Below are 25736 nucleotides of genomic sequence, written 5' to 3'. Positions count from 1 at the left end.
TTTACACAAAACTCTGGATTTCTGGCTTTTCTTGCACGTCTAGGAACTCGGGCATGGCAGGGTAGTGGGGCACTTGCAGGCGTGAGCGCGCTCTGTTGGGGGGAGGAGGCGCTACCCTGCTTTCTTTCTTTTTTTAAAATCAAGCGGGTCACCCCAATCCCTCCCCCCACGTCGTGTCTTACTTTTCGGTATTTCCACAGCTGGTTGCCCTTCATGCTGTGGCAGTCATACAGGGTGACTGGGCTGCTGTGGGAGACGGCGTCAAAGCAGAACTTCTTGGTGTGCTGGGGGTCCCCGGGCCGGATGTCCTCTCTCCAGGTGAAGGTGAACACCTGCACACACAGGGCCATCGTGAGAGGGATGGCCATGTGAGGGGACTTGCTTTTTTTTGGTAATTATGGAAAAATTTAAATGCAGAGGTCCAGAAACAGGGTATACTGACCACATCTGTCGCCACCACCCAGCTGCAACAATTACCAGCTTGTGGTGCATCTCGTTCCGGCTTCACCCCTACCCCTACCTTATCTGGAAGCAAATCTGACATATCATGGCCTTGGGGAATTCCGAAGAATTAGTCAAGGAGAATCACTCCAGTGAGAATTGTTATGAAGAAAGGATGAGGGGGACCCTGGCTGGTGTGGCTCAGTGGATTGAGTGCCGGCCTGAGAACAGAAAGGTCGCCGGTTCAGTTCCTAGTCAGGGCACATGCCTGGGTTGCAGACCAGGTCCCCAGTAGGGGGTGCATGAGAGGCAACCACACATTGATGTCTCTCTCCCTCTCTCCTTCCCTTCTCCTGTCTCTAAAAATAAATAAAATCTTGGAAAAAAAAAAAAAAAAGAGGAGGAGCGGCAAGCACTTCAGAGGGAGGGCAGAGATGGGCGGGCTGGGCTCTGTGCCCCCACGAGAGGTGGCACTGGCCTTTCTCGGTGAGTCTGCTGTGACCTCCCAACTTCTGTTTTTGCACAGGACCCGCCGGATAGGCTAATCTCAGTGTAACTTCCAAAGTGCCAGCAAATCTACAGTAAGGTGGCTGTGAAAGTGTTTCTTTGAGCCAAGATTCAGAGTGTGTCGTGTGATTTGATATTGGGGTTAACTGCCCGGAGGACAGAATCACCAGAAGTCAAGTTCCCGAGAGTGGCGGCTGTTCCGGCAAGGCTGGGTTGCACTCGTGCTTCTGAGAACATCCCTCGGGGAGCCAGCCCCGCCTCTCTTCCCCTTCTCCTCCAGGTGAGGCTGACCCTACCCCAGGCTGCGGAGTGAGCACGCGACTTTGGGCTGATCAATATGCAGAATGTGTCATATCCGCACTGTAACCGGCTCAGGAAGCCAACATGTGAGAGCTTCTCCAAAGCTCTGGGAAGGGGCATGCATTCCCCCCAGAGGCTCTGGCATCATGCCTGCCACCACGTGGGAAGAGGCAGGCTGCGAATGGGGCCGACAGAGAGGGAACCAGAGTTGGGACCCTGGAGAGACCCCAACACGTCATCTAGACTTGGGTGACTCGAGCCAGTAACTCCCCCTTGTTGCCGAAGGCCACATGCACCGTGTCTACGTTTGTGACCAGCAGTGCACATTGGTGGCTTTATCGCAGTGTGGGGGTTCCTTTTTCCAAAGTGTTCAGGAAGCTTTTATAACTCGCCCCCTGGGCTGACTTTCGTCACTCAGCATTGACTGTGGCCTGTCCCTCGCACCGGAGCACAGAGAATCTGGCTGCCAGCCCCCTGGGAGCGGCCCTCACCTGCATGTTGTTCCAGGCGGCCTCTCCGCGGCCCCGGACACAGCTCTCCAGCCTCAGCGGGGAGCCCAGGGCCCCGTGCTTTGTGTCTGCACACAGCCCGGTGCCCACGTTGCGGATCTGGACAAGGAAGGGGGAGAGAGTGCATGGTGAGGCACCTCAAGATTCCCTCTGGGGCCCCTGCGGGTGGTGTGGGGCAGGGGAGGGAACCAAAGCAGAGACACCTGACAGGTTGAGCTCTGAACTGTCCGAATGAAGCCTGCCTGCGGCTAGGTGCAGTGCCTGGAGCCCGCAGTGAAGGGATGCTCAGCCCACAGGGAGGAGCTCGTCTACACCCCGCCTGTCTCAGAGCAGGCGGCTCGGGACCAGGTCTGGAGGTGAGCAGGTGTTAGGAGGAGGACTCTGCCACCCCACTCTCAGAGAATTTGGTCCCTCTCCCCATTACATCCACGTACAAGTGAGCGGGTCCTCGGAGCCTGAAGACCCAGGAGCCAGGAGCCCATGACTGAGCACTTTTCTGCAGGGTAGACTGTCTGCCTCCTCCAGCAGGGCTGGCTTCACAGGCGTGTGACAGGAGCAGTCGCCAGGGTCCCTCGCTCAGAAGGGCCTGTGCTGGATTAAAGCTTGCTGTCTCTGTCTTAGAATTTTTAATAATTTATCTTTGCACTTGCAAGTGAAATCTGATGGGACGAGGGAGCAGGCCTGTGAGCAGAGGTGACACAGGCTATACAATACAAGCATCCGTGTTCCTTTCTGCTGCGTCTGCCTACAGAGTCGGCAGTGCCCAGAATTCCGGGGGGTCCCACATGGCGGGGAGAGTTCGGCAAGGCTCAAAGCGAGTGTGTGCGGTCCATCTAGGAGTAAGCGGGGGTGCTGATGAAGTGGGGGTTGGAAAGGAGGCCACGCTTTTCTTCCCAACCAGAACTGCTCTCTCAGACACAGGATGGACCAGGAGCTCCATCTAGTCCTTTCGTAACCTGTGCTCCTCCCTACAGCAGCCACCCACTTCAGCAGAGGATTACCCGGAAGGAGAGGGAAGGGCGGGGCCACCCCCAGTTCCTTTTCCTTCACGTGTACCTCACTCAGCAGTAAGCCCAAGGCAGGCAGTGAGATAAAAGCAGCTTAGTTCATTTTGTGCAGTGTTTCCCCTGTTTTGGTAAGAAATACACACGCGTGTGCAAGGTCTGAAATACAAACGGGGAAGTGTCACCGAATCTGCACGTGCGTTAAATGTCGCTCTATGTGCACTTAAAACCCGCAGTGCATGATGTAAAGGCAAGTGGTAAAATTCAGGCTAATCACTTGAAGTTTTATTTTTCTCTACTTGGGTCATTAAACAGCAAAAACACAAACAAAAACAACCCCCCCCCTCCCCCAAACAACAAAAACCACAACAAGGCTAGAGAGAAACCAGGAAAGATGAGAAGAAGCTTTACATTTTATACCTTTAGCAGCACTTTTTCTTGCCTGTCTCGTGAATACAGCCCCCCTGCGCATTGTGCACTGCGCCCCGATAAGGTAGCTGGCCCCTCCTCCAGACTCACCTCTCCCCAAGCTGCGGCCGGAGGCTCCACGGGTGGGTAGAATTTGGGCAGGTCCCAGGCGATCTTGGTCATAAACCACTTGAAACTCTTGCAGTTCAGGGAGCTGCGGAGCTTCTTCTGGGCGGCTACGTCCCCGGCAGAGAGGTGGCGGTACTCAGGCCGGCGCTGGTAGATGTGCTCCGCGAACTCGTCCATCCATACTTCCGCCACTCGCTTCAGGTTCTGGAGGGGCGACAGGCGGGTCCAAGGGTCAGGCGCTCTGAGGGGCTGAGGCCTGGGTGTGGGGGGCAAAGGGTTCTGGAGACTGCGGTCAATCTTTCTCATTTTACGTGGTTGCATCAGCTCCCCTAGCCCCACCGTGGTTTTAGGCCTTCTTTGCGTCTAATATTTATGCGTGTTTTAAAGACTCTACAAGTGCATTTGGGTAACAGGCTGCTGTTGCTTCCCCTGCACACTTTCCATCTCCTCTGTTTCTCGTGACAGCCTCCCACTGGCTTTCCTTTGCAGACCCACCTCTGCCTCACGGTAAGTGGCACAGGACTCAGCCTGGCTATTGGGAATACAGACAGCCCTGGGTACAGGGACTGGTCAGTGAGCACGTGATCTTACCCAAACCAATCAGAATCAACAGGCAGTTACAAGCCCTGGAATTTTTGCGGGCGCAGTAGGGCAGAACTGCTGCGTTTCTACTTGGATTGCTGGGCGCGCTGTGATGGGGAGGGTGCCAGCCAGTGCAGCTGGGCTTTATGGAAACCTGTCCACGGCCAAAGTTGAACCAGAGTGAAGCAGAGCTAAGGCTGGAGGGAGGAATGCCTTCCTCCTTTTAGTACCCGAATCCAGCCCTGCCCAAAGCCTGAGCCACCTCAGGATTTTCCACCTGCAGGAGTTGGTAACATCCCTTTCTACTTAAGCCACTTTGGGTTTCTGTTATTTTCAACCGAGACGGCTGACCAAGTTGCATGGTAAAATAAATCCTATTTTGCAGCCAAAAGTAGAATTCCATCCCCAGCTGGAGTGTTAAATACTTTTTTGAGGTGGGACAGTTGCTGCTGTTTTTATTATGAAGCACAAGGATAATCAATAATTAAAAAAAAAATGGCAACCACATTATTGGCAAGTAGAGGCACTGGTGAGGAAATGTCCTGTTTGTGTGCAGACCTAGAGGTGGAGGAAGAGTTAACTCTGTCATTGAGGTGAACATCCCTCCTCCCTCTGCCCTGTAGACACCATCTGCTGCGAGCACCGAGCTGGCTCTGGCTCTGGAAGAACACGACCCCAGGGCTCAGCGGAAGTTCCCGCTGTGAACCACACAGAAACCGAAACACCGAGACACCGCCCTCTCACCCTGGCTGTTGCCAGAAACCCACCCTCCCCACAACGCACACATTTAAGTCTCCAGGCTTTCTCTCTATCATAAATTTTTTTTTTTCTTACTGCAATCCAAATGTTCTTCTGAAGGGTGAAAGGGAGCCAGCACTTAGACTGCTATCAGTCATTCACACCTCAGTGTAAACGACTGCTCTAACACAAATGTTTTCTGTAAAGGGCCAGATAGTAAATATTTTAGACTTTGCAGACCATATGATCTCAACTCTGATGATTTAACAATAAAGCAGCCCTAGACACTATGTACATGAGTGCATGTGGTTGTGTTCCGATAAAACTATGTGGACATTGAAATCTGATTTTCATGCCCTGGCTGGCCAGCTTAGTTGGTTAGAGCATTGTCCTGATACACCAAGGCTGCGAGTTCGATCCCCAGTCAGGGCACATACAAGAGAGAACCAATGAATGCATTAATAAGTGGAACAACAAATCTCTCTCTTTCTCTCTCAAATCAATTAAAAAAAATAAAAAAAAAGAGAATTTGACTTTTATGCGTCACAAAATAATCTTCTTAGCTCACGGGCTACACAAAAACAGTTTGGTGACTCCTGAGTGAGGAAGGAAGCCAACAGGAGGGAGGCCCTGGTACCAGTGACAAAATTCACCAACTCCTCAATCGTGTTGGCTCTGAGTTTGGGATCAGGAAACTAAGGGACTTCCTTGCCACCACTTCCTTCTTCCTCAGTGCTGAAGAGGTCAACAGTGGGTTAGAAAATAGTTCAAGAACAGTGTTATCCCCAACAGGCCCCTGCACGACAAAGGCTGGGTTTAAATTAAAATGGTGCCCAGAGGAGGCTGCAGGCCTAATGAGCCTGAACGGCCTTTCCCAGGCCGCCTGCCCAGGTCCTTTGGCTTGCTGTCTGATCTGCTCATGCCACCCGCAAAGGTGGCCAGTCTGACCAAGGAGAGGTGCCCAAACTCTCCAGTGCTATTCTCAAAGGATCAAATCGCACAGTATTTTAAATCTTAGTTGATATTTATATGGCTACTTTAATGAATATTCCATTTTCTAGTTATGACTTAATAAGCCATTTCTCCCGGATCGTGAACTTTTGCAGTCAGCTGTCTGGAGCAACGTAAAGGACTTTACGTTTATTTCTACTACTTCTCCCCTTGGGAGAGTCATGAAGAGGAGCCTGGGATTTCAGGGGGCTGTGCAGTCCTCTCATTCCTCCAAATACTTTTCCAGTTCTGGGTCCCAGAACTGCTCTTCTTGTGTGTGGATTACAGAGACTTGCCCGATTCTTGGAGTGAGTCTCCCGTTTTGTTTTGCCAGGTTTGAGTGGGTTGCTGCTACTGCCTTCCCTAAGACGCCTTTCCCAGAGGCAGAGGTAAGGATTTCAGCACACTGATCGAAACAGTGACCACTGGCTGCTTGTTTTGGGGGCAGGCACGCTGGGGGGCAGCTCCTCCTTCCCGCGTCGCTACTTCACTGCCGTCTGGCGGCTTCTCCTTCTGCAGTCGGCAAGGTTTCAGTAAGGCCTCAGCTGCCCTCTTTACGGGGCCCTCTCCAGGCTTTGAGACCATTCCCTTTCCTTAAATCTACCAAAACGATGTTCCCAGAGATAATGCTCTAGAAGGAACTGGCTGTTCAGGACGGAGCAAACATTTAAAGTCTGATCTGCAACTACGGAGGGCAGGCAAGACACGAAGATTGGATGCTGGGGAGCGTCCATCTGGTGGCTCCGTGGTCCTGCAAACTTGCGCGGGGCGCCCCTCGGACTGGCAGCTGGTTCCAAGGCACAGGAGACCGAGTCAATGTAGACAAGAGAGGTGAACACAGAAATCAGATGAGACACGGGAACAAACGTCCCAGGCTTGCTAATGTTGACGCCAACATGGATACTGGTACTCAGACCAGCAGTCACTATTTAAGGGACAACTGCTCCGTCCCAGGCACCAGCAGACCTCAGTGGGTTTAAATTCGGACTCTCTGTACTTCCTGTCTCTAAGCTTCGCTTTGCTCATCTCTAAAATGGGGATTAAAAGCGAGCGAGGATTGAGTGAGGTAAGTACGTAAGATGTTTGCTAGCTCACAGAAGTTTCTGTGTGCTACTACAGTTAGCTGTTACCCCCTGAATCCATCTATGGTTCCATGAACAGGAGGCGGTGCCTCTTTGCCAGGCCGATCTTGTAAATGACAGCTCTGGAGAGGGAGGGGACGTTTTGGGAATGGTTCTCTTCAGGCCTCAGAGGTGCCCCCATGGTCCCACGTCCCTCATAGCTGGAAGCTGGTCTTGGCTTACTGAGCCACTTTGCCCTGCTTTCCTGCTTGACACCTCTGAGACTGCAAATGGTATTTCAGATGAATCGCCGTTTCTGCCTCTCCGGCTGAATCTGGAACCCACCCCCGGGTCGGCTGGAGCTGTCCAAAGCGCAGATAGCCGGTGCGGCTGTTGCTGCAGCCCTAAGCCACTAGAGGGCACTGCCGGCCCTCTTTTCCTTCCAGCCAGCTCCAGAGCCCCGCTGCAAGCCGCCTCCCGAAAAAGCTCCTCCTCGTCCTCGTCCTCGGAAGGAGCGGGAGACCCACTGCCTCTCGTGTCTCTGTCTTCTTGTAAATCGCAGGATAGGGGGGCTCTTCCAGGACCCAGGGGCTATACTCCTGCAAGTCGTCCACTGTCAGGCGATAAAGGAGGGGTGGGCAGCAGCCTGGGCCGAGGAGGCAGACGCCAACAGGCTTACAAGGGGGGCTCTGTCGGGGTGCTGGAGGCCTGGGGTGGGGTGTTCCCTGTGAGCAAAGCTGTGTGGGTGACCAAACCTCCCTGTGACCCTCTTCTACCCTCTGGGGACACTCTCTTCTCTTCGGTTTTCTTTAGTGGTCACCTTGATTTTTTCTTCTCGAAACACTTAATATTTTAAAATTTATTAAAGTTCAGTGAAATATCACTTATGCAACCTCCCCCTCAACCCCCCAAAAAACAAAAAAACAAACCTCTGGCCAACAGATTGCCATTTGTAGCCAGCAGCCAATTTAATTCAAGCAATGATGAATACAAACCATTTGAAGGCATGAAACAGTTTGACACAGAATTGTTGGCAATAAAAGTGGGGAGGGGTGAGGGGAACGGAAAGACATTGACGTTTATTAACTGCCCCTGTGCCGGGAACTTTTAAGTACCTTGTCTCAGGCTTTCCCAAACACACCACTCAACCTGCATTAATATTTATGTAACACGTTCCTTTAAATCACCTTGGTCAAACTTCCCACCTGCTTTAGCTTTATCCTAATTAATGATGTCTGTGAAGTCACAAGTTTGCTACACTAACCCACGTTAATTTCTAATCCACGAAATTTAATCACATGTAAATAAAAACGTTCCTATGTCTACCAGCTCAAATCATCTTGTCTGTCACACTCAGGAAAGTGGTGCCATCTCCTCAGATCTCCTGGCAAAGCTAAGAGCTGGGAAAAATCAGCTTCCTTTCAACAGAGGCAGAAACACAGGCTCCCACAGGTAATACACAGGCAAACAGGGCTTTATGTTCTTTTACCCTGGGTTCACCTGGATGGTTGGGGGGGGTACACCTAGGAGTCATTTGGCCTGGGGTTCTGGGTGACAACCCTCCCCCCCCCCCCAGGGGAAGCCACCAGCTTACCCTGGCCAGGCTGACTCCAGCAGGGACCTTGTAGGGCACATACTTCCTGTAGATATGGCCCACCCTGGAGCAGGGGATATCCTCCATGCGGCCCCCACACATCCACACCTGAAGGGAAGAAGGGAGAGAGGTGACATTTCTGTGTCCAGTTCATCATCCCCTCCTCGGTGCATTCATCAAAAGCACCAGCTTGGATTGTCTGGTAAAAACCTGTTCACAGAATGAGGGGCGGAGGAAAGCACAGTGGTGCCGGCAGCAGTGCTGACAGCGACGGCATCAGGTGCTCGCTGGGTGCCAGGTTCTGTGCCGTGAGTTTCCCGTGCGCAACTGCAGTTTAGCCGCGTCAGCACGCCCATGAAGGAGGGGGACACAGTGCTGTTTTACAGATGAAGAACCTGAGACTCAGAGCAGCTCAGAAGCTTGTCTAAGGCCACAGGGCTAGTAAGTGGGGGAGCCAGAACTCCCACTCAGCTGTAGCCGACTCCAGAGCCCGAGGCCTAGACTGCTGTGGATGCTGCGTGCTGTGCTAACTCTCGGGGAATCGGGACCTCTGTGGGGAAGACCAGGTGATTGCTTCGTGAGATCTGCCACTGGTATTAGGGGTTGGGCAGCACATGGGCTGTTTCCTGAGTGTGGCGTCAGACTCTGGAGGCTCCTCCTGCATCTGCGTGTATCTTGCTGGGTCCTCCTGAGCAGTGACTTCTCTGCAGTCTGGCTCGCCAAGCCGTGGCTGCTGGGGACCCTGCAGGGGACCCGATGCTTCTCCTTGAGTCTCCCTCCACATTTGGCCTTACGAAGAGCTCCTGAGTTTGACTGCATGCTGGTCTGACAGCATCTGAGAGTCCTTAATAAGCACTGTACAATCAACGCTGGCTCACACCCACTCAGGGGCCCGGGCTGCACAGACCCTCCTCGACAGTTCTGAGTTCAAATCCCGCCCCAGCCACTTCTGCGTTTTGCGACTTTGATCAAGGTGCTAATTCCTCTGAGGCTCAGTTCCCTCACCTGCAAAGGATTCAGGGAGGTGGGCCTGGGGAAAGAGATACTGCGTGGAAAGTGCTTAGCACAAGGCATGGCACACAGACACAGCGGTGTTCCGTGCCGCAGCGGTTCACGCACACATTTGACATGTTTATGGAGTGTCTGCTATGTGCCAAACACTGGGCCTAGCACACAGAGCGGCGAAGAAGTCGGCCAAGGCCTCCCGCTCTCACAGAGGGGGTGTGATGCATGGCCTCCCCGGGGTCCTCGCCTCCTGGTGTCTGCACCCTCACTCCTTCCCTCCCAAATGGGTCACCTGAGGACTGACCCGGGCAACCAACAGGATACTGCATAAATGACAGGGCTCCCACCTTACTCCCAGGGAATCATTGTTTTGGGGCATGCAAGCAGCCCTATGGAGATGTCCAGGTCAGGGGGAGCTGAGACCTCTGGCTAACAAGCCAGCCACGTGAATGAGCCAGCTTAGAAGCTGAGGCCCCAGCCCCGGCCAAGTTGTCAGGTGACTGCAGCCCCGGCTGACACGTGAACTCGACTTCAAGACAGACCCAGGCAGATGCATCCTGCTAAGCCACCCTCAAACCCCTGACCCACACAGACTTTCCGATAACAACTGTTTTAAGATGCTATGTTTAGGGGGACAGTTTCAGATGGTGACATGTGCCTCAAGGTACCACAATGAGGTCCCAGGATAGGCTCACTGTGGGGGTGTGTGGGCTGCTGCCACCCACACCTGTCAGGGAAAGCCCCCTCCAGCCGGGAATGGCTGGGGCAAGTCTTACATGATGAGAAGTAGAAGTAACATTAACAGTCTGAGGGGCGAGAGAGCAGGTGGAGAGAAGAGCAGGTGCAAAGGCCCTGAGGTAGCGCCCTGGCATGATCCCTGAACAAAGCAAGCCAGAGGCCTGGAGCAGAGGGAGAAGTGATGGGAGAGGAGGCCAGAGAGGTGAGTGGCGACAATCACAAGGGTCGTTCAGGGCCGAACAGCGAGTCTTCGCTGAAAGTCCTCAGTGAGGGAGATGACATCACTCAATTTTGGTTTCACCAAAGTGACTGCCTGCCTGTGCCGGGGACAGTCAGCAGGCGGCAGGCTTCGGGGAGGGAAGGCCTGGAGGCTCCTGCCGGTGCGAGGCAGTCCTGGCAGTGGCGACGGTGGGACACAGCTGGGTTCGGGACATTATGTTCCATCCTGTTACCTAGGTTCTCATTTGTGGAGTGAGGGGTAGGAGTGGGGACACCCTCAATGCCCATTCTGTGCACAAGAGCCTTTCCAGCTTGAACCACTCGATGGGGCCTGGGGATTTGGTTACTGTCTCAATTAAGTGAGGGGCTCATGAAGGGGCCACTCTTTCTACCTCATGCACCTGAGGGTTCTCAGTCCCCTGTGACGCCCTGCCAGCCACTCTCCCCATCCCACCCTAGATGCCCTCTGTCCCGGGCTTTCTGCAAGGGGATCTGGGTGTGTGGGGCTGCAATTAGTGAAAGTGCTGCCTTGGAGAAATGCAATTCTATTCTGATCTTGGGGGAGAAAAAAAAATCAAGTAAGTCAATAGAACAGAACATTGGTCTTGAGATAATGGGTTCCTGATGGTAGATTAATGTCAAGGCCAAGCCAAGAAGTTTATTTTCAAAGCAGGAGATATTGATCAGGCGCCAGGATCCCATAACAATAACTCTTCTTTTATACAAAGTGATTGATGTGGAAGTGATGCTTTTGTCTGATGGATATTGCCCAGGACGCTGCTGGGCTGCCCCTGTCTTCTGGGAGGTAGAGCACGCTGAGCAGGTGGGGGACACCTTACCCTGCTCTATTTTTGAACGTCTCCTAGTCAGTTGGCTAGGCTGGCGGCCCACTCTCGCAGCTCCATATTAAACTCACATTAGCTAACACGGCTGCGTCTCCAGCTCTGCCTGGCAGAGAACCTTCCGTAATGCAGACACATGATCAATTTCCAAACCCTCTTCTCTGCTGTGACCTCAGGTTTCGTTGGCGCTGACCATGCTGCCATCAGCCTGAAGGTTCCCGAGGGACTAGGGTGACCTTGATCTGCTGGGAGGGATGTCTGGAGCCCTGAGGAGTCCTGGCTGCCCTGTTCTGCTCTGGACAGGATGCACTGATGGACGACTCAGAATGGGAACTGCTTTTAAAGGGACAGACACACCTGTTCAGCTAAAGCCGTTGCCAACCTCTGAGTCCTTTGGGAGCACCTGAGCAGCCTGGGAGGGGCCCAGTGCGAGGCACACCCAGCCCTTCAGAACTCCCTCTGCCACCCAGAAGGCATCTTGGCAGTCAACGCCCCCAAGGTGGTCGTTGGTTACAGGCAGGATCTCAGGCCTGGGGGTGGGGTGGGGGGGCTCTCCTTCCAAGGACAGGATGAGAGCTGGAGGCAAAGAACAGTGTCCTGATTCCCCCTGGGCTGGGGAGCTGGTCAGAGCTGGTCCTGGATTCCAGGTCACCTACCTGTGTACCTTCAGGGCCCTCCCCCACTTCCTTCACAGCTGAGGCAGCAGCCACTCAAGACCTACAAAGACCACAGCACGGGGGTGACGAGCACACACCATTCTCCAGTCCCAACACTACCTCGTGCAGCCCTGGGGCATCATGCAAGCATTCAGCTGGGGAGCCTCCCTCTCCTCACCTGGCGCTTGCCCTTTGACCCGGCACCATCATTTTTCTCCTATGGCCCAATTTCCCAAATGGAGAAACTGAGGCTCAGAGAGGGGAAGTGGTTTTTCTAATGGAGTTGGTGGCAGACTCTGCAACCAGCCAGGAGAATGACAGGGCCAAGACGGGAGGAGGGCAGAGTCACTGGGCACCCTTGGGGGCCAGGGTCCGCCCCAGGTAACACGCTGGCACAAGAGTCCCACTGGTGGTAGAGAAGGGGGGTCGCAGTGCTGGCCTCAGCCAGAATCACGTTTGGTTGGGCCCCATCTTATTTGATGGACACAAACACAGGCCACTGAGATGACATTTCTGCAGTCCCTCTCTGCTGTCAGAGTTCTGCACCCCCCATGCAACCCCGCCCTCCCTGGCCTGCTCCAGCAGCCTTGCCGGTCCACCCTGAGGAGTTTCCACACGGCCTGCCAGCGGGGCACTGGTGCCTCCCCCAGGAGCAGTCTCTCCCTGGAAGCGCCATGCCACTAGACAAGTACAAATCTAATTGTAAAAGCTTGCTCCCTATTCATTTTCATTGCTGCTTTGATTTATTTTATTAGCAAACTTCTTTTGTGTGATGACAGGCTTCATTACAGTGTCTATAAAAGACAATTACTTGCTCTTATCTCCTAAACCGAGGAGGAAAGAGAGGAGTGGTGATGTGCATCAGGAAGACACAATGGGGCCCGGAGAGAGAGGGAGCGGAGGAGGGCCGGTCCAGGGGAGGAAAGTGTGAACAGGCTGGGGTGGGGGAGGAACCTCTCTCCATCAGGGAGCGGCTGCCTGGAAACCCACCAGGAATGAGACGGCAGCCAGCCCGGTCTTCTGCTGTTGGCATCTTGGCTGAGGACCCCTATGGAGTTCAAACTCTATTCAGTTGCACTTTGGGGAAATAACACGACAATAATCGCCACTGATTAGCCTGCATTATCTGTTTGCCTAGGAGGAACACAGGGTAGCCGCTGGGGATCGGTTCCAGAGTTTGACCGAATTGAGGTCTAAGCCAAGCTCCTAAGCAGTTTTTGTGAGTCTGAAAGCCTCAGTTTCCTCATCTGTACGACAGGATGAATTGCTGTGCCCACCTCCTAGGGCTGTGATGAGGCTGAAAGGAGGTAATTCTGGAGCACAGAGAACTGGGAGCAATGCGCCTGGGCTCACAACGGCTGTCACTACTGGTGGGGGCACTGGGTGCACGCCACACCCTTCCCTTCAGGGCAGAAGGAATGGCGTTGGAACCAGGGACCCAGAGGCCCAGTGAGGGGAAGTGCGGTCCCAGCGGTTCCTGAGCTCACAAATAGCAGAGCCCGGGGTGGGATCGGGGTTGGGTCTCCAGACCTAGGCATGTTGGAGGTTGCTAGGGAGACTGCATCGCCAGGGAGACTGCACTGCCCTGGTTCAATCTTTCCAAAGCTTGGTCCTAACCCTATCAGGGTATTCCACAAGGACTCCTGTCAGCCCTTGTACTGCCTGCAGAACTAAGAGTCACCCCTGGCTCACAATCAAGGTCCCCGGCCACCTGTTCTGGTCACCACCGACACTCTCCACACGCCTGGACTCCATGTGTGGCTGCTGCCGCAAACTGGCTGCAGCCATTCACTCTCCTACTTTGCCGGGCACTTGTGCTTTTCTTTGCATGAATGATGTAGTCCATTCATTCACCCACTCACTCACTCACTCACTCACACATGGCCTAGTCATTGGCCAGCCTTGCTCTAGACCCTGCTGGAAGAAGTGGAATAAACATGGCCTGCCAAGTGTGGACCAATGACCCCATGATACAGAGTCTTGAAAGCTGGGTGAAGGTATTGGGACCTGCTGGCCAATCTGCTGACCACCCTCCTGTTTTCTCTGCCCTTCAACACCCAAACTGAGCCCCCTCTCTGTGCAGGGCCCCACCTATTCATTGCAGCCATGATTTCCAACCTTGGGCGAGCATCAGAACCTCTGCAGAGCTGGTTGAAACGAAGATCACTGGGCCCCACCCCTAGAGTGTCAGGCTGTGCCGGTCTGCGGTGGGGCCTGAGAACGCGTGTTTCTAACAGGTTCCCAGGTGACATTGATACGGCTGATCTGGGGGCCACACTTTGAGAACTGGTGCCTGCCGGGTCACACTGTATCTCTCGGCACCCCTAAGAGCTTGTGGTTATTAGTGCCCTTGTAGATGAGGAGAGGAAGGGTCAGCAGAAAGGGCAGGTGAGTTGTCCCAGCTCTCCCCCAGAGTTTGTTCCAGAGCTAGGCCTGGCACCAAGGCCTTTGGCCTCGGTCTGGCCAGCCTCAAAGCTCTTTCCACCCACTTCCTGCAACCCGCAGCCCGAGCACATCAACCACACCGCCTACACGGGCAGCTGCCACTCAGTGATCGTTTATGGTGTGCCAGGCCCCGAGCTAAGGTTTCAACGCAGTCTAGTGTGCTCACACCCACACTGTGAACTAAGGGCTATTCCACGCCCCTTTCACAGATGAAGGAGTACAGAGAGCTGGCCTCTCTCCTAAGGTCACAGACGACCTGGTTATGAAGCACAGGCACAGCACCCCATGCTGTGCCTCCTAACAGGAGGGCTCCGACGAGGGCAGCTCCCACTTACTGAGCGCCTCCTCTCTGCCTGGCTCCAGGCCAAATACACGTTTTCTCCTGTTTAGTTCTCACGACAAATCCCCGAAGAAGTTATTATCGTCATCTTTAGTGATGAAAGATGGAGGCACGGAGAGACAGGTGTGTGCTAGTTAGGGCGTGCCGTGGCAGGGGCAACCCTCCGCCTTGGCGCCCCCTTCCCAGAGGAATGGTGGGAGAGGCAGGCTCCCGCAGAGACAGCCCTGGAATTTCAAATGGCTTGTTGAGAGTCATGAGCAGATTGCCTTCCCTGTTCCCGGCAGATGGCTCTCGGAAAGTCTGGGCACATGTGGCAGAGAGGAAAACGCGGCCTGCAGCAGAGATGTTCCCGGCATCCTCCGATAACCCAGATAAGGGGGCACACCAGGTTCCCGGCAGCAACGCTGCAGCTGGCGCGAGGCCCAGGGGGCTGGGAGAAGCAGTGAAAGGGAGGGGAAGGCCCGGCTGTGCAGGTGCTTGGACAAAGGCCCCAGATTGCCCTCTGCCCCTCGAGCTGGCCTTTGGAGGTCATTTCTCCCCATGTGTGGCAATTCAGCAGCCCTCGGGGCTGGTCCTGACTTCCAGGTCCTACTTGCAGCAGTGACCTCTGGGCTGGGCTGCCTTTTCTCCACCCTCCCACCAGGTGAGCACGGCCTCAGAGTTAGGACATCTGGGATTCAGCTCTGGCTCTGCCCCCTCTAGCTGAGGGACCCTGGCCTAGTCACCTGACCTCTCAGGGCATCAGGTCTCACTTTACCAGGTTCTGGGGTACACCCAACCTTCTTTCACACCCTTGATTTTCAGGTTGTCCTCCTGAGGGTGCAGTGAGTTTTATGAAGAAAAAAACCTGAGAGCTTCTGTTTTTTTAAATCTGCCCAGACAGCCTGGGACTTGTTTGGCTTTTGGTAAGACTATCCGTGTCAAACAATACAAACCCCACTCCCCGCGAGGCCTCTAAGTTTACTCGGATAGGATGGGTCTCCCTTGTCCCCTCATGTGGCTTTCCATCACTACCTTGCTCTCACAAGCCTGCCCCACGGGACCCTCAGACCATCCCCATCTCCCAAGGGCACTGGCCCACACCTCTGCCTCCCAGAGCCCACCCGCAGGGGTGCCCCCACAGGGTTCAGTCTCTCCCAGGACTCCCTTCTCCGTAGGCCTGCCCTCTGGGGAATCTCAGCCCTGAACTTGCCAATGGCCCAAAGTGTTGGGATATACATGGAGAGGGGATGAGCCCAGAGAGCCGAAAGACCTGCATTTTTCCCTTCTGCTTAGTTAAAAAACAAAAACAACTTTTTTTGATTATAGAAGTGATACATTCTTATGACGAACGTGTTCAGTGCTACAGAAGCTGGTATGCCACACGCCATAGCTCGGCCTGGCCTACCGTAAACACGCCCAGGACACTGACATTCGCCTGCCCTTGGGCACAGTCACCTAACACAGTGAACACATGCAGAGTACTGGGCGTTACCCTCATGATCACGTGCATGGCTAATGGGGAGCTGTGGCTGCCCCCCACGCAGCATCACGGGAGGGTATTGTACAGCTCATCACCGGCCTGAGAAAAGTTCAAATTGCAAAAACCTGAAATACAGTTCCTACTGAATGCTTATTGCTCTTGCACTATCCTTGAGTTAAAGTGGAACCATCATAAGCCGCTGTCTTCATACCATTCCATAGCTGGCAGGTGCTCTACGTTATGTGTCCCCCAAGGATGGACATTTGGGTCATCTGCTGTCTTCCCCTGTTGTAAATAATGCTTCAATAAATAGCTCCTATCCGAATCTTTGCTCATCTATGCGCTGTCTCTCAGATAAACTCCTGGGCATGGAATTTTGGGTGAAAGAATGTGCTTGCTGTGAAGTGTAACGGATTTTGCCCAACTGCTAGTAACAAGAGAGACATCCATTTAGATCACCCCACAGCGCACATCTTTCTCACGCCAGCTCGGCCATGTGTCCTGGGATACTTCCTCTCTTCCAGATGTCGGAGTGGAAGCTCTTCTAACCTGGCCTCCAGGAGACACTGGGTAGTCCCCATTCTGCTCCCTGCTGCTGCCACCTCTAATGCACGTTATGCTCATACCTGTGTAAGTCAAAACACTCTCCCCGTGGCATCTTATATAATTGTGTTTCATGGGGAAGGGAGAAAAAATATCAGCACCATCTGGGATGTGAGGGTCTGAGAGGTCAGGCAATTGGTCCAGGGTCCCCAGGGAGATGGAGAGCAGAGATGAGGAGCCAGTGTCCTGCCTTCTCACCGAGTCCCTTTCCTAGCATGGTGATGTAAGTCTGGGAAGAGCAGGGGGAGGGAAGTTCTATCAGATAGGAATGAATTCCACTAATAGTTAGTTATTTAAGACACCTATTATGGGTGAGACACTGGGGTATAAAGATGGGACAAGACCCACTCCCTGCCTCTAGGGACTTCAGAGTCCAGTGGGGAAGATGGCCAACCCTTGGGTCCTGTCAGCACGAGGCATCTGAAGCCATGCTGAGAGTGAGGTTGGTCTGGCTCTAATCGGCACAGCTAAGGCTGAGCAGAGGCCATGGATCTGCGCTGAGCCCAGAAGGATGAGTGCGGAAGGAAAGGCATTTCAGAAACAGTGGACAGTGCATGCCTCCAAAGATAAGCCTGTGGTTTGTGAGCAGTCCTATTTGGCTGGGGGAGGTGGACATCTATGGTTTGCCTTGCTCCATATCCTTTCCCCCTTCTGCGTACAGTGACTGGACTTTCCTCTGTGGAGCCAGCCCTTGTCCATCTTCCTGGTTCCAGGATGGACATGTGACTGCAGCTGACCAATGAGAATACTGCTCAGGGATAGGCAAGGAACAAGCAGGCCAGTGAGACACAACGTGGGAAGTTGTATAGGAACGATGGGAGGGAAAAAACTCTCCAATGGGCTGCTGAGTATTTCCACAGAGAGAAGGCCTGCCTGAGCAGGAAGCCATCCCACATGAAAGCAGAGCCAAGGGGCTGAGAGAGACAGAGACTGACTGAGATGACTTAGTTTCTGGACCCAGCTGGGCCTGGAGGTCTATCCTGGAACTTCAGTTGTGTGGGCCAATCAGTTCTGAGTTTTTGCTTAAATCAGGTTGACCAGAATTTTGGTCACCTGTATCTAAAAGTCCAGACTAATTCAATAGGATAACAGGACAAGGAGGAGGGTGGAGAGATGAGTAGGGGTCAGCTCATAGACTTAGGTGTCAGCCAGGTTACGGAGTTAAACATTTATCCACCCACCACAACTGGGAAGATCCTAACCGCCAAGCAGGAGTTCGATAGTGCCTTTCGGAAAGAAAATCTCTGCTGGCAAGGAGAGCGAGAGAGAGAATGAGAGAGGGGGCAGGGGTCAATGACTCTTCTAGAAATTTCAGAGCCTTTAGGACATCTTTTCTGGGGTTTTCTCATAGGGATAGATGGCCTACTCTGAAATCGGAGCCACATTATTAGTCCATTGGTGCTGATGGCATGTATCAATTTATCTTAATTTCTGAAAATACACTCAGCTTTTCAGACCAGTCTCTCTTCTCCATTACTGAGAAGAAAAGGGATCTTAGCAGAGATGAATCAGAGGGAATTTGGCCCTTTGTGAATGCCCCACTCTGGCTGAACTAGAACACCTGGCATTTCAGAGAGGCGTTGCCAGCAGATGAGTGAGCTGTCCCGTCCCCTCAGTGCGGTGACAGGCTGCCCACGGGGGCCTCGGAGACAATGCATTGGCAGATGGGCTGTTAGGGGCTCTGGGAAGGCACGTTCTCAAAGCCGGGAGGGAGAAGGCGAGGGGGACAAGTCTCCCTTTCAGATGGGAGCCTCCTCATTACACCGTCTTCTTTCCCCTCGAGAGTGAGGGACATAATTGGATCAAATGGAAACCGGAACCAGCCTCACTCCCCCTCCCAGATGAGAGGCTTCCAAAATGGCTTCATTACGGAGTTTTTTGTAAATAAACTGTGTGGAGAAAAATGCCATTTGTAGTGCTGTAGCTGCCGGATGAGCCTCATTAGATGGGTCTTTAAAAAATGCACAGAATGAAGTCACTTTGGGTTTAGGAACAGCTCTGTGCAAACCCTTCTCCATTCACTGTTCTCCACAAAGGGTGGGTTTCTGAAGGGGGCTCCTCGACCAAGGAGGCTGGTTCTGGCCAGCCAGACACTAAAACCAACAAAGAAGTATTAAGCGTCTTCTCTGTGTCAGACAGTCCTTCTGGTACCTGGACTACAGCAGTAAGCGAAACACACAGACCCCTGCCCTAATGAAGTTCATGTTCTGGCGAGAAGTCAGAACACAGATGTGCCCATTTCTGGAAACAAACTTGGCAACAAGCTTCATAAATCAATTTGTTTAGCTGATGATCGAGGAACTGTGAAGTTAAAAGTCTTCTGACTCGTTTGTGGTTTCACTGTACAGGTAAACATGTGCCATTTGGAAGACTAGATTGCATGGGTGAGGGACACTATGACAATGACATATATGCCATCACTCACGAACCCTGTACCCACGGCAGACATCACTGATCAATCACCACTCTTGTTCTGATAAGCTGGGCTGCAGCTCAGAACACATATCAACACGTAACTGGGGCAGCCCCTACCAATGGACCAGCGGAGCTGGGCGAGGAAACCTATCTGCTATTTCCGCCTTAGACTGTTACTAATTCACTGCACCGAGAGGCTGCAGAATACTCCAGTAAATTAATAATAACACCAGGAAGAGGCAAAAACTGAGAAGATAAGGTGAGAGACGGCAGCCAATTTCTCAGGCTAGTTTTTTTCAAGTGTTCTGCTCTGATGTCCCTGCAGAGGCCTACAGAACCCAGCAGGTCGGAGCCCGGGCCCCGTGGTCAGGCAGACCTGGGCTCAGGGCCTGGCTCTGTGACTTCCACCTGTTCCGGCCCTTGGTCAGAGCCCCACTTGCCTTCCTGTGCGATGGGTGTGATAATGATACCCCCCTTCTAAGGTCGGGGCGAGGATTCTATTTGCCAATGGGTTAGCAGGGCTTGGCACAGGGGCCTGTCGGAAGCCCAGCTGTGGCGCACCAGAGTGGATGCACAGCTGCTTACAGCTGGCACCTGCTCCGACTGGTCCTGTCATCAGAGTTGTTAAATGTTTTGAGTGTCACCCCTGGATATTAACATTAGTTTTATTTAGGGGCTGGTCTCCTGTTGGGAGACAACTTCAGAACTCTGGGGGTGGAACAGACACATCACCATTGTTAATAAAAAATTTATAGGGGGAGGGGTGGGGAGAAAATGCAGACAACTGTAACTGAACAACAATAAAGTAATTAAAAAAAAAGAATTTATGTTCCCCAGTTCTGAACTGCCCAACCAGTGACAATCACGATAATGAATGTAACCTTTTAAGATATCTATTGAGAAGCCTCTAACAAACATGGTCTCATGGAATCCTCTCAACATCCCCATGAGGATTAAAGCACCATTAAACCCGTTTTATGGAAGCAGAATGTGAAAGTCAGTGGGTGAGGGTTCTTGTCCAAGATCACACAGGAAGTGGCAGAGCTAGCATCTGACAGGCAATCTGACCCCAGCACTGATGTCTTCATTGCTGTGTGTGACAATGGCCCTTGGCATTAAAAAATGATGCCTGATTCAGAGTTGTGTATTCACAGGGCTTGGCCCAGTAACAGTGCCGCTGGTCAGCCCTCATGAGCGGGGAACGCGAGAATGAATCCCCTGCTGACCGCAAGGGTACAGGACAGGCTAACCTTCCCCTCAGAGGGACCCGTTCTTCGCCTGAGATAAACACAGGGCCCCACAAATAAAGGAAGACCGTGACTTCTTCACCTCAGGAGCCCAAGGCCTCCAGTCTTTCCAGGCTCAGACAGGCACCAGGCAGGCAGCCTGCCGGGACAGGGGCCACGGGGGCTTCTGGAGAGCTGGCTCACCTTGAACGAGATTTCATACTGCTCGCCTCCCCAGATCTCCAGGCCTGGGTCGTACCCGCCCAGCTCCCAGAACCACTTCCGATCCACGGCAAAGAGCCCACCGGCCATCACAGGAGACCTGCCAGGGAAGAAGAGCGTGGTGTGAAGCGGGGACCTGATGGCCACGTACTGCAAGGGCACTCTGACACCGCCGCTCCCCTGCGGTGTGCTCCTTGCTGCCCCGGGCACACAACCCACGTGTGTAGCAGGGAATCCAAGGCCCTCTGAGCGAGGCCCAGGCTTTTTTCTTCCTTACCTACCCTTCCCTTCATAAATGCTACAGTTTAACCAAGTGGGCCCAAAGTTCCTTTACGCGCTAACACGAAAGAACAGTTGTGAAATGAAATCACAGTACTTTCCCCCATGGGCCTCGTAGACACATCATGTGTCTCTCTCCAGTCCTCCCACTAGTTCCATGGTCTGACTCAGGCCCCCCCAGGCCTGACCGGGCTGAAGGATGTCTCAGAAGTGGGAAACCAACAGCTCCCTGGGCCCTGCCCCAGCCCTGCACAACACTCTCCCGGGGGCGGAGCCCCGGAACCTGTGCTTCAGACACACTCCTCTGAGGCTTCTGAGTGAGCTCAGCACAGGCAGTTGTTCTGCTGAGCTGAGAGGAGCCACAGTCCGGTCTTTCAGTTACACTGGGCTAAGATGAACCGCACGCGTTCACTCCCTCCTCGGTGTACTCGCAGAGTGCCGGCTGGGATGCAGAGGTGGGAGGAAGGTGGAGGTAATCAGAGCCGGGCCGGGACTTCAGGGGATGCCATGTGGCAGGACAGCTACCTCAGGATGGAAGGACCCAGAAGACAGGTGGGGTGTAAGAAGGGCCCCCGGGGGTACAGACAGCACTATAGGAGCAGGAAAGGGGGGACTGTCTGCCTCTGGGTTTTGGGGGCAAGGAGGGAGGCTGGGGGAGGAGTCAAGGAAGGATGCTCAGAGAGGGTGGCATTCGAGGTGGGTCTGGATAAGTGGGAACTCGGGGTGCCATGGGGATGGAGCAGGCAGTCAGCATGGCGCCATGCCAGGCTCGAGGGGACACCTGCTGGGAGGGACCTGCCCCAGCCTCCCACGGCGCCTCACGCGGGGCCAGCACTGTGTGCTGTGTGCAGACCTCTCAAGAGGCCGTGTCCTTGTCCGGCTCCACTGGCAAACCCCAAACCTTCAAACCAAAAGGCACTCCAGCTGCACCCTCCACGTCCCCTCTGGGCCCCTGGAACTGCAAGCTTACAGCAAGCAGACTGATTGATTTAAAAGGAACTTAGTCAACCCACATGCACCCCAAGCTTCCTATAGCAGATGAGCCCTCACAGCACTGGAGGGGACTCCTTTAAAAGGGGATTCCGCTATTTCCTGAGGGATTGAGTATCCCAGGGGCTGTACTGAACTAATTTATTAATGAAACGACTTCATCCCTCACGCTGGCCTTATGAGGTACGCCTCACCAGAACCACCCCATGTTATGCATGCAGAAACCAGGGCACAGACAGGTACCTTGCTCAAGGCCTTGCAGCTACTAGCCAGGATGGAAACCTCAAATCTAAGCCACGGTCCACACCTGTCACGGCCACAGTACACTGCCTCCTGACAGGGAGGAACAATCGAGAAGCATGTGACGAGCACAAGGACAGGGGATCAGAAATGGGGGAACTCTGACTGCGACCCTGGCTCTCCCTAACCTGCGGTGTGACCTGCGATGAAGGGTTTAACTGTTGAGCCCGTGCTGCCCACCACAGCAGCCACTGGTCCACATGGCGACTGTGCGCTTGCAACGTGGCTGGTGGGACCGGATGCACTGCAGTGCAAGGCACGCTCCGGGTGTCTAAGGCTCAGTATGAAGAAGGCACGGACAGGGTCTCATTAGTCATTTCAAAGTGTTGGTTACATGGTAAAATGAGAATATTTCAGGTGTACTGGGTTAGCTAAAATATATTAGCAAAATGAATTTTACCTGCTTCTCTTTAGCTTTTGAAAAGAGATTTTATTTTGTCTTTTATTTACAACATTTATTGTTTTTTTCCATTACCATTTAACCTTCCTCCCCCTACAACCACCACACTGCTGTCCACGTTCACGAGTCCTTTTTCCTTTTTGCTCGAATCCCCCCGCTCACCACCTCCCCCTGCCCCAAGAGCTGTCATCCTGCTCCTCATCTATGAGTCTGTCTCTGTTTGGCTTCTCTTCAGCTTTGTCATGTGGCTACTCAGAAATTGAAAAGTCCATGTGACTTGCATTACATTTCTGCTGGTCGGTGCTGAGTTAACCTCTCTGAGCCTGCTTCCCATCTACACAACGGGCCTATAGTGACACTTCCTTGCTCCCTCGCTAGGACATTTCCTAAAGTATCTAGGACTATAAGAAAATAAGGAGTCAATGGTATCAACTCTCCTTTGTCTTCTGAAGGTTGTGGGGTTTGGAGCCTTAAATCCACTGCTCAGAGGGGCAGAGTGTTTCTGACTCTGTGCTTCATGAGAAAGCAAACCCAAGCCTCTGCACATGAAAATCAGCCGGCGTGGAAGCCAGGGGCAGGGGCTGAGGAGCTGCCTCACGACAGGTGGCTATTAGCCTTAAGGTGTTTGGGATGCTCCAGGCTCTGACTCCAGAGGGAGGCCTCTCCTTCAGTCTGGTCTGTTTTCTGCCGTGTGCAGCACTAACACTAACAACTATTCTGAGTTCTGGTGTGTGCCACTCATGTTACCAACATTGCCTCCAGCTCTCGAAACACCCCCTTACTAGCCCCCTTTTCAGATGGAGGAATTTGAAATTCAGAAATGCCACATGCTCTGCTCAAGGGCACATAGTAAGTGGATGAGCTGTGATTCACACCAGGGTCTGCCACCAAAGCCCGAGTTTTTCCAACATCGTCACACGGTGCCGTGCCTCTAGACCGCCCATTTACTGGCACTGGGGGGACGCGCACAGAAAATGACCAGGGTTTCTCCTGCGGCCCCTCCCCTTGGTTTTGTCCTAGTGACAGAAGAGAGACTTCTGGACGGCATCAGAGCACACAAAGGTGGGGGAGACAACCCTCACGAAGCATCTAGGCCAGTGGCTCTCCACCTTGGCCACACATCAGTATCACCCGGGAGCTTCAAAAAACAGCAGTGTCCGGATCTCACCCCCAGACTCTGGTGTCATTGGTCTGGGGGTGACCAGGGTGGGTTTTTTGTTTCGTTTTCTAATGAATGCCCTCGTGATGCCAATGGGCACCCAGGGGTGAGTGCTTCTGCCCTGGGGCCGAGCCAACCCCTGCAACACCCAGATGAGGGGACGGAGGCCCCGGAGGGAGCTGGCTGGGCCTCTGTTACTAACCGACTGCGCACCTTAAGGCACCCTTCCTCACCCTGCTGGGAGGAGGATGTGGGCCTGGGAGCACCTGTGCACCTTTCAAGTCTTAGGGCCTGTGGATCAGCTCATGGCAGAGGGTCAGAACATAATGGGGATTCTGGTTGTCCTGAAAACCCCGTTTTCTGGGGCAGCCCATTCTGACCTCAACCTCCATTACGTGTTGTCTTGGGCAATGCTGTTTCCTCTTTGAACTGGCGAGGAAGGCCTCGCATAGCGGTGTTGGACCATGTGGAGGACAAGCGTCTGACCTGCTGAGGCACGGGGCTCCACTCGTGCCCTCTGCTCTGGGCTCACGCTGCTCCATCATCCCGGCTGCCTTCCATTTCTTGAAGGAAGCCCACCTCTGAGCCTGCACTGGGGCCCACCGCGTTAGGGGCCCCTTCAGGAACCTTGGGTGCGCACTGTGCCCATGAAGATGGCTCAGCTGCCACCAGCCCCCTTTCTGAGGTGGGGAGGGTGAGGGCACACAGAAACTGGGTTTCACTGGGAGGTGTGGTGGACAGAAAATGCTCCCCCCAAGAAGTCAATGTCCTAATTCCCAAAACCTGTGAGTATGTTACCTTACACAGCAAAGGGACTTTCCAAATGTGACTAAGGGCCTGGAGATGGGGAGACTATCTGGTGGGCCAATGTGATCACCAGGGTCCTTATAAGTGAAAGCGGGAGGCAGAGTCCAAGAAGGAGAAGTGATGATGGAAGTAGAAGATAAGGAGAGAGGGAGGGGTGTGGAGAGAGGGAGAGAGAGTTGGGGGAGGGGTGGAGGAAGGCGGGGAGAGAGAGAGAGGGATAGGGACAAAATGGTAAGGGGTAGGGAGGAAGGGGGCGGGGGCGGGGGGGGGGGGGGGGGGTGGGGCGGTGTTGAGAGGAAAAGACCGGGAGACTTGAAGCTGCTGCGCTGCTTGCTGGCTTTGAGGACGAAGGAAGGGGCTGTGAGCCAAGGAACGCGAGCAGCCTCCAGAAGCTGGAAAAAGCAAGGAAATGGACTCTCCTCTGGGGCATCCAGAGGGAATGCAGTCCTGCTGACACTGAGATTTTAGGCCAGGAAGAATCATTTCAGGCTTTGGACCTCCAGGACCTTAAAATAATAAATTTGTGGCTTTCTTTTAGAAGCCAGTGAGTTTGTGGTAATTTATTACTGCAGCAGCTGGGAAACTAATCCAGCAGGAGAGCCTGGACTTTGGCTTTGTACCCAAAGATCTTCTCCACGTCTCCAGCAGGAGAGGCGCCTGCAGGATGGCGGGGGGACCGCAGTGCAAGGAGAGGCCCTTTCCAGAGCTGCAAGTACCAGAAAGGGACTGGGCTCTGCTTCTGGCTCAGCTACTCACTCACTGTGCTCCCTGGGGGCACCTCAGACTTCGCCCCTGAGAGGGCTCAGAGTCCACAGCCTATAGGTTCCTTCTAGCTTCCACATTTGAGATGCTGGGAGGCTATTCCACACCCCCAAACTTCCCTGGTGGGGTGTGCTGTTGCTTCCCTAGCATTTCCACAAGGGTGTAATGGAATGGGAGACCTGGCTCCTGGGACAGACAGACCTGAACGTGTATCCAGCCTTTGCCACATCATCATTGTGTGACCGAGGCAAGTCGCTAAACCTCTTGGAACCTTAGTGTCCACATTGGAAAGCATGGATAATAATTTAAATAACAATCGAGAGAGTTAAAGACGATCAGGTGTAATGCACACAGCACACAGTGCCTGGCACTTAGAAAGTATTCGTAAATGGTGGTAGTGGTGGTGGTGGCGATGATGATGGTGATGGTGATGGTGATGATGATGATTACAACTGGGTGCCAGGCTTAAGGGAGGGAGCATGAGCAACTCTGCTGAGCCCTGGCTGGCAACTGTGACAAACTGTGCAAAGGTGGGCAAGGAAGAGGTGACTTGCTTGGTGGTCCATGAGCTGAGGCTCTGTAACAAGCTGGGATGGGCTGTGC

The 25736-nt window shown here is 53.5% G+C and overlaps 1 protein-coding gene across 1 annotated transcript in view; it reads right to left on the bottom strand.

The window, feature by feature from the left end:
• The window catches only part of GALNT10 (polypeptide N-acetylgalactosaminyltransferase 10), a 184960-nt gene that overhangs the window by 1286 nt on the left and 157938 nt on the right, over positions 1-25736 (bottom strand). The window contains exons 7-11 of the mRNA XM_024576959.4: positions 20419-20536; positions 8264-8371; positions 3281-3502; positions 1740-1856; positions 183-332 (exon numbers count right to left, since the gene is read on the bottom strand). Of these exons, the coding sequence (XP_024432727.2) occupies positions 183-332; positions 1740-1856; positions 3281-3502; positions 8264-8371; positions 20419-20536 (715 nt within the window). The remainder of the gene's footprint in view (positions 1-182; positions 333-1739; positions 1857-3280; positions 3503-8263; positions 8372-20418; positions 20537-25736) is intronic.

This window comes from Desmodus rotundus, chromosome 6, assembly GCF_022682495.2.
Source record: "Desmodus rotundus isolate HL8 chromosome 6, HLdesRot8A.1, whole genome shotgun sequence".
NCBI lineage: Eukaryota > Metazoa > Chordata > Mammalia > Chiroptera > Phyllostomidae > Desmodus > Desmodus rotundus.
Note: the sequence above shows the minus strand (reverse complement) of the source record. Positions and strands in the feature narration are given on the sequence as shown.